Source organism: Cygnus atratus, chromosome 5 (assembly GCF_013377495.2).
Source record: "Cygnus atratus isolate AKBS03 ecotype Queensland, Australia chromosome 5, CAtr_DNAZoo_HiC_assembly, whole genome shotgun sequence".
Taxonomy (NCBI): Eukaryota; Metazoa; Chordata; class Aves; order Anseriformes; family Anatidae; genus Cygnus; species Cygnus atratus.
The window spans coordinates 2,639,385-2,648,539 of record NC_066366.1 but is presented as its reverse complement, the minus strand read 5'-3'; the positions used below and the strand labels follow the sequence as shown (position 1 = coordinate 2,648,539).

The following is a 9,155-nucleotide window of genomic DNA, read 5'->3' as shown; positions in this document are numbered from 1 at the left end:
TTTTGCTTTGCTATCACTAGTTATCAACAACTTATCTGGTAAGTGATAAATGATACTATATAATCTGTATATTACTTGAAAGCAGATGTAGTCAGAGCAAAAATTTCAGATTGATGTGCAAAAATACATTTCGTGTATTTTATTGTTCAGCAAAGCACATTACATATATAAACATGCAATCGTTTGATAAACTAAATTGTTAAATACCTGTTTATATTAACTCTAGTGTCATTCATTCTGCTCTAATGGTACTAGAAGAGTATCTTTGAAATTGTCTGTAGGGGAATGAAAGTCAAATGCATAGCTTGTAATTTCTTCTTCAACAGACCTCTTACTGAAGTGCAATTATTCTCTTTTCCAACTGCTTAAGCATGAAGAGGATTTTCCCATTCTATATGTAACCCATTACTAAAGATAAAAGGAAAAATTATGACCTTGGTTGCATTTGCAGGAGCCTAGTGCATTTGCTGGGGTTTCCACAGTTTTCTTGACATTTGCTTCAGCTGTGCTTCCAGTGCAATACTTCAGGGGTTCCTCCTTGCTCTCCTTCCTACACATTCTGACTTGTGAAACAGGCTGTGTGACAGAAGAAAAAGTAACTACATAACCTATCACTTTGTTTGGGCTGCGCGGGCTGTCTGATTTTAGAAGGGAGATCCTTCCTTTCATACCTCTTAGTGCCAGTACCAGTGTGTAACTGGACTTCAACCGTCTAAGAATTTATATGCCCTGGTGGTATGGTGCCTAGCAGCAGGAACATATCAAGCCAGCAATTTCAAGGCAACCTCTGAAATGGATAACGTTATGCTTACAACATGCAGTGCTTTCTGAAGTTGCTTACCCACAGACTTGGGTTTGAAAGTAGGTGAAGTCATACATATGAATTCAATTTTTATTTTGCTTACCAGCACGACATAAAGACTATGAATATTTTTAAAACTGTTGCTATGTCTTAGAGAAGTAATCACAAAAAACAAGTTACCCTTAAGAGTGCTCAGGCCATAGTGTCCTGCCAGAACTTACCCGAAGAATATCTTATATATGGTGATAAACTGTTATGCTTCTATTTTTAATAAAGAGATGATATATCCTTGATACATTTGATTAAAACAGGCATTCTCCAAAACTAATGGTACAGTTAACAAACTTACAGCCTTTATGAAACAGAAGTAGGTTCTTGTCTCTACTTTCCAGGAAAAGAAGAACAAGTGATTAGTCTTTTCTATTTCTACCTTTGCCCCTAGCTGAAGTCTATGCAGCATATCATTTTTGTAATATTAATGCTAAAAGATAGGTCTTTGGTGGGGGAATTAATTGCCAACTGAAAGAAGTTGACACCTGTAGCAGAGATAAGCATGATTACTTCAGTTACAAACCTGCACTCATTTCCTTGTGCCAAGATACCTACTGTTTTGAGAATATGAGTTTGACAGAAAGCAAACACAGAAATTAACATACAGAAAATATAGTGTCCCTTGGTCTCACAGTTTTCCAGTCATCTTATAATATCCAGAATTTTATTTTTTCAAACAAAAGAAAACGTCAACTCACTACCAAGTTAATGGCAAACTAAGTCACAGAGATAGAATATAACATTCACATCTTATTGTTTCATATATAAACTTTAAAGTGTTATCTAAAATAACATACATGGTTACCAGACCAAATAGCCCATATAAACTATGCTGAAAATATCATCTTTATTTACAGGAAGCCAATTAAAATGAATTTTAATTGGGTATGAGATCTTCAACAACTCTTCTCTCTCAAAGCCAGAAAACAGCCCAGCTTTACGCCACTGGGCAGAGCTCTAACAAGGAAGATGCCCCTCACATACATGGGAAGAAAGCATCAGCCGTGTGAGGATCTGGCTCACCTTCTTCTGGAAGATGTAGAAAGCAGCTTGCAAACCATCACTTTGATCAGGTGTCATGTCTTGTTACCTATCCCACCGTTCAGGCTTTAAAATTACATGCTACCCTTTGCTCAAGTGAACTCCAAAGTTGCTCTTTCAGCCGTTGGTGTTGTTTTGCCAATACATCATGGAACTTAGGAAAATGAAAGCTTAGACATCCTTTCATCCTGTATCAACTTCTACATACACACATTATCATTATCTTTTAGCACTGCTAGTAATCACAACTACAAGAAATAAGCAGAAATACGAGAAAATCTGGAATATATTATATTATTTTATAGGCACTTCTATAACCATGTAAATTGCTTCTTAATTACCTAGTTGCTTCATAGTTAACTATTGGACTAGTTCATATATCTAGTCCAATATCTGCTTTAAAGAAAACCAACTCGCTTGGGTTGTATAAAAATGTTGCCTTTGGGACCCAAGGAATCCCACCCTGCTTTACAGAGCACGAATTAGATACCAGAAGAATCATTCCTTGCAAACCCAGCATCCAGTATGCACTCAGAAACAGCTCACAATGAGCCTTAATATTAGCACTTTTAGTACTAGCTTTTTAGTGATTTAATGAAAATGCTCTGCTTCAAAAGAAGCAGCTAATCAGATAATCACATTAGACTGTATCCCGTAGGCTTCGAGGAGTCAAGCTCCTAGAAAAATCATCGAATAAGACAACAGGATTATGTCTTATGACCACACATTGTATTTATCACAAAGCATGGCCAAAATTCACTGTCATTATAAGATTTTTACATGGTTACCTGTGTTCTATAAAATAGAGATGCTATGTTGAACAGATTATAAAAAGGTACTGCAAAGTTAAATATTATTAGCATGTTACTTTTATTATTAATCATGATTGCCTATCACCAAAACTGTAGTACTTCAGTGTAAACACTGCAAAACACATACATGATTTAACAGATGGAATATTGACAGATTGAAACACATTTGATCTGTTATCTATCCACAAGATGTAGAAATAAGGCATATGGTCAGCAGATTAGGAGTTTCAATTAACAGCCCGAGTGCTTTGCTTTCCTCCCACACACCTTAACTCTGTCAGTTATTCTGCTGGATTCCTCATAGTAAATCCGGTATCTTCAGGAGGTCATACCTGAGGAAGGCTGTTAGCTGGCTGAAACATCATTGTTTTAGTTTTTTTCACTTTCCTGTGTACAAAGGAAACAAACAATGAATAGCTAGAGAGCCTAGTCTTAAAAAAAAGAAAAAAGACAGTTTTCTGCTAGGAAGATAACTGTGTGGCCTGAGAGACTTCACTTGTTCACTCTCACACGTTTATACACAACTGACACTTTATTCCACTGAGAGGATCTTGACATAAAACTGTAGAATTGATCACATCTCTGCGATAGAAGCTTGACAGTTTTCCCACACAGCACTGTCAAAACTTCCCATCAGTAGCTGTAAACAGAATTAGCAGGGTGGCCACTTAGCAACCAAATGCTTTTGTTTTTGCAATCTTACAGCATGGCGCCGTCTTTTTTTAGGCTGAATGCACTCCTGTCCATACGATGGCCACTGAAAATCTTGGGGGGGCATTTTGCTATTCTGGCTCTCCTCCTCTTCAGAATCAGAGTCATCCTGTTGCATTGAAGGAAAGTGCCTATCTGGATAGATCTCCTTCAGTTTGCTCTCAAAGAATACATCTAAGCATCGTCCAGCCTCAGCAACCTCTGAATCTGGCTGTAAAAGAATAAATAACCATTCAGTCTACCTGCACATAGAAATCATCAATGATCAGAAACAAATGCCTACCCTACCCTAATGTCTCGCCTTTGTTCTGTCTGCTACATCTCCATTAGTCTTCTGCACTCTTTCTACAGGCCATTAACTCCTCTGCATTAACAATGTAAGTAAAAACCAGATGCTGCTATTAAGGGAAATGATTCTGCACCTCTAAGAAAAAGAGATGTGCAGTGGGCTAGAAAGAATAGCCATTGCCATCGCTTAGGAATTTCTATGCACCCAAATTTTCCTAGCTATTTTGCTAGGTAAGCATGGCTTCTCACAGTAAACTCAGCATCATTCCAGAAAGTTGTCAGCTGAGATGTGCTCTTTAACTTGAGATCTATATGTACCTCCAGTTCTCGGATCCACATGTATCTCAGTTTTGCCATTAAATAAATAAATTTAAAAAATCTATGTAACTCCAAGAGTAAAACTGATTAATCATCCTGCTTATCCTAGTCCTATAACTGACGTTAATGGAACCAACAGTATTATGCCACTGTGACAGCCTGAAAGAGTAACCCTCCAAGAAGTTGTATCCCCTCACCCACGTATATTAGAAACGTACATAATTGAACTTTGCACAGTTCCAAAACATGAGACGCACATCAGTCACAAGTTCCTCAGGTGCAGAATAGTGGAACTTGTCCTTTTTTTGCAGCTTTTTTCGTATGATTGACAAATCCATTGGCCTTTTTATGATCTGATAATAATGTCGAGCCTGCAATAAGAATAAAATACAGGTATGTAACCTTTTTAGAACATTTCCTGTCCAGTGACTTCTGCTTGTAGTTTGGACAGAAGTCACTGCAGAGGATTCCTTGCAGCAAGGAAGAGAGCTCTGATCTTCTGCTAGCTACGCTTGCACATCGTCTTCCTGTACGCCTTTAGCTTTGATTAAATCTATACTTGCTTGCAAGATTGGTCTTGAAAATAGCACACTTCAGGGACTACTTTGCTATTTTCACTTCCTAAAGTTTATCCCCAGATATAAATGTCATCATTAAACCATAATCAATAATATATGTAACATTGATAATTAGCTACTATTTCCCCCTAGCAGTTTTTAAAATAATGTGCTGAGATACTGGCAGCTGATACTGTGGGTAATAGTCTGCCAAGAGTGACTAAAAAATATGCTACTATGCACTCTTTCTAAAGTTCAACAAAAGTCTTTTTCAATGGCACCAGCTACCAGGATTTCCCACTCCATAAATCTTTCTGGAACAAAATTTACTTGTTAGATAATGTGTTCCATAAGTTCATTGCAAGCTTTATTAGAATGTGTTGGTTTTATATATATATATATATACACACACACACACATATAGAGTTATTTGGACTGTTTCTTCACATAAACACTCCTGTTATTCTCTCATTTTTCTCCTTCAACTTGTCTCACATTGTGTTCTCCTGTTAAAATCACATGAATCTACAACTTCCATAAAGTAGCCAGTTAACAGCTGAGTACATGGATGAAACAGCAGTCAGGCTCCATACCTTCCCGTGAACACAGTCACGACTGCCTTTGTGCAACAGACCAGAAAACAGGGAGTCCAGGGTTATTTCAGAAGCAGACCACTCCTCTGGCAATAGTACGACATTGTTGCTGTATGCAACTTCCTTTATCACTTGAACACCTTACATACCCTTAGCATCCATACCATTGTCTTAAACTGACACTCAAACCTGGCCTGAGAACATTTGCCAGCATTTACCTGCCTCAAATCTGACACTTCAAAGCACTTGGAAGTGGGAAACAGCCACCCCCACCTAGGAAGCAATGTTAGTTAGAAAAAAAATGCAATTAATAGATTTCAAGAAGACAAAGGAGAAACTCATGAGGTCTACCAGAGTATTCTTTGGCTTCCCTCTGATGGAATTGTGTTCAGTACTTACCAGAGGGCTGACGGGTTCATGGAATGGGAGGCTCAGACTACTGCAGAACAGGGAAAGCACCAGCTTTTCACACTTCTGTAGAAGTCAATTTTGGAAAAAAAAATAATTCAAAACAAGTGAGTTTCACTCTTGCCCTTAGCTAATCAATCATACTAATGACACAGGGAGTTTTTATGTAGCCTGTACATTTCTGATGCAAAATAGCATGCTTCATTCTAATCTGGGGAACATTTTGACTCTTTTGTTTGTTTTTGTTTTGTTTTGTTTGTTTTTTGTAGTTTTGAAAGTGAAGATAGTAAAAGAAATGGAAGGAAAAACATTTTGCAATGTATTTTGTGTGCATGTGTCTTTCCTGGAAACTCTTGGGAATTCATCACTGTCACTAACTCTTTCTGTACTCCAGATCTATTCCTTGGCTCTTATCTAAAAGAAAAGCAGCAGCAGTGTTGAAACAGTTAAATGGAAAATACTTCATGCTGTTGATAGCCATCCCTGCTGTTGATAGCCATTGATGATGGCTTTGTTGATGGCATTGTTGATAGCCCTTCCTGCTATTGATACCTAGCTTCTACGCTGAGGCAATCCCAAGCACAAATACAGGCTGGGCAGAGAATAATTGAAATTCAGCCATGATGAGGAGAACCTGGGGGTGTTGGTTGACAAGAAGCTCGACATGAGCTGGCAATGTGCACTTATAGTCCAGAAAGCCAGCTGTGTCCTGGGCTGCATCAAAAGCAGAGTGACCAGCAGGGCAAGAGAGGTGATTCTCTCCCTCTACTCTGCTCTTGTGAGACCCCACCTGGAGTGCTGCGTTCAGCTCTGGGGCTCCCAGCACAAGAAGGACATGGAAGTATTAGAACGAGTCCAGAGGACGTCCACAAAGATGATCAAGGGGCTGGAGCACCTCTCCTATATTCACAGGCTGAGGGAGTTGGGGTTGTTCACTCTGGAGAAGAGAAGGCTCCAGGAAGACCTTACAGTGACCTTCCAGTACCTAAAGGGGGCCTACAGGAAAGCTGAGGACAGACTTCTTGTCTGTGAGTGCAGTGATAGAACAAGGGGGAGTGGCTTTAAACTGAGAGGGCAGATTTAGATTAGATAACAGGAAGAAATTATTCACTCAGAGGGTGGTGAGGCACTGGAACAAGTTGCCCAGAGAAGCTGTGGATGCCCCATCCCTGGAAGCATTCGAGGCCAGGCTAGATGGGGCTTTGTGCAACCTGGTCTGGTGGGAGGTGTCCCTGCCCATGGCACAGGGTTGGAACTGGATGATCTTTAAATTCCCTTCCAATCCAAACCATTCTGTGATCTATGATTCATACAAATGGATGTAAGCTGTTTAATCATCAAGTTGCAAAATACTTATACTAGTCTTCCTTTGTTCCTTCCAAAGTCTTCCTTTGTTCCCCTCCACCAAACTGATTACAAGAAACGCACTACAAAATAGTTATAAGCCACATTTTCTCACTAAGAAAAGAAGTTTCTAATCAATTCCATTTTCTAAAAAGAACTTCACAAATCGACACCCAGATAACAGCTATTTCTGGCCAGTTGTACCCAATGCAATGAGGGATCACATAAATGTCCAGAAGTTACGTCTAGCTCTTTAAGGACACAGTCACTCAGGTCTGGAAATAGCATGGATGAATTTGTGCAGTGCTGCGGCTAGGCTCTTCAGCTTTGCCAACGAGCTGCAGTGCTCTGGGAATAATTGCTGTTTCCTTTATGTACAGTGCCTTATCCTAGATTTCATTTGTGCAGGGCAAGCTCAGCATCTGCATGCAGCTGTGTGAACTCACCCTCCCTGTCCAGCTGTTACTAATACACTCAGAACATCTATTTGGAGTTTCTGGCTTCCTGTTACCGATCAGACTTAAGAAAAGGTATACTTCATAAGAGATGTGGCAGAGGAAACTGGTAATGGGGATGTAAAAGGATAAACTTCCATCTAGGCTGGGTTAACAGGGCCTAGATGTCATCCTAAAGGGGATCAGTGGTCCATATGAAGACAATAAGATGATGGCAATCCAACTGAGAGTCAGAAAGCATCCACATCAGCAAATATCATTACAACTGGCCTAAACAGATGGCTGAGAGGGTGCCAAGTCTTGAAGAAGAGAAATTAAGTGGCAGAGTGCCAAGCAAAGTTGACACAAGGAAGGTTGCTCTGGGGCTGAGTGCAACTTCTCTGTTCAAAGCAGAAGAGAATTCCAGATCTGCCAGTTTCACTTTTCTATAGCATGACATTCATTTTAAATTAAACAGCAACTTTCTAGAAAGAATAGAATGATATAACTGAATATTAACACCGCTTTTGGTGTATTTACTATCCTCTGAAACATTCTAGAAGGAATCAAGGCAAAATAGTCAAATTTCCAATGAAGAGGCAAAGTCTCATGCTGAGATCATATTTCCTTTCCTACAGAGTAACAGTATATAGTTATTCCCACCTTCTGATCATAATCATCAAGGCCATGCTGTGCATTGTAACCCTGGCCGTAGCGTGTGTTTTCACAGTCATATTCTACCTCTGGCTTCACTGGATTACGGCAAAGTGTACACACCCATTCGCCCCTGCAAAACAAACAAACAAACAAAATTGTGTGAAATTTGGTGAGCTACCTTGTCAAATAAACTTCAGAAATTCAGTTCTCATTCTTAACTTGTATTACAACTGTACGCAATCTTAAGCCCATTCTATTAGATGTTCTTCAAGAGATTTAAATATAATTAGAAGTGTAGTAATTCCACATTCTACTTATTACACTTTTTTGGTTACAGAGAAAGAGAAACACAAAATATTAAGTGTTTGAAATTACATAGCAGCAAAGCGTGCAGCTATACTGACTGAAGTTCTGTTTAAATATATATATATATTAAGGAAAGGAAATACAGCCAACAGTAGGGTCACAAGAAAAAAAAAAACAGCTCCATTAGATAATATATCAATTATCAAATAAATTAACATTATCACAAAAGTCATAATGTGTGCTAGTGCATAGGATCCCAAACCAAATAGACATAGTTCTGCATGAGCATAACTGCCCTTCCTATCTATTTTCAGAACCCCCTTGAAGAATTTCATGAGAACAGTGATGGAACTTGTGCAACATCAGGACCTAAAAGACAATGGTATATTAAAGAACTATCAATACAGAGGTTTAGTTAGACGAACTAACTTACTTCATTAGAATTTAATTTAATTAGAATTTAATTGCTTAGGAAGTTTATTTTATAAGGAAAACTATTTTTTCACAGTGTTTTAAAACAAAAGGTTAATAATGACTTAGCTCTTAGAGAAAAGAAGGAAAAGCCAAACTATGGAACTTTCTGCTTTCTTAACAGAAAGAACAAGCCAGAACCTCCAAACTAATATCCCACAAGGTATTTTGGTCAGCTGAGAGAGTTGTTTGGCCTTGGCACAAATGAAGTCTTTGGTCCCACCTATAACTGAAAAACTTATAACTGAATTCAGAATTATACAACACCAATAATGCACATTTTTCACACAGTCCCGCTTCTTAAGTTTGCTATGTGGACACATACCTAACTCTGGATCTTTGTCACATAAAATTTTTCTGTG

General features: G+C 38.6%; 1 protein-coding gene across 3 annotated transcripts in view; it reads right to left on the bottom strand.

Annotated features, from left to right (window-relative positions):
* Window positions 1-618: 618 nt before the first annotated feature.
* The window catches only part of TRIM66 (tripartite motif containing 66), a 49,008-nt gene continuing 40,471 nt past the window's right edge, over window positions 619-9,155 (bottom strand). Inside the window, exons 17-21 of one of the 3 annotated variants that reach the window (XM_050710777.1) lie at window positions 8,023-8,146; window positions 5,573-5,647; window positions 4,242-4,394; window positions 3,415-3,628; window positions 619-3,097 (exon numbers count right to left, since the gene is read on the bottom strand). In XM_050710777.1, the coding sequence (XP_050566734.1) occupies window positions 3,033-3,097; window positions 3,415-3,628; window positions 4,242-4,394; window positions 5,573-5,647; window positions 8,023-8,146 (631 nt within the window). In that variant the 3' untranslated portion in view covers window positions 619-3,032. Of the gene's footprint in view, window positions 3,629-4,241; window positions 4,395-5,572; window positions 5,648-8,022; window positions 8,147-9,155 lie in introns of all 3 variants that reach the window. The other 2 variants (XM_050710775.1, XM_050710776.1) reach the window with 2 other exon arrangements.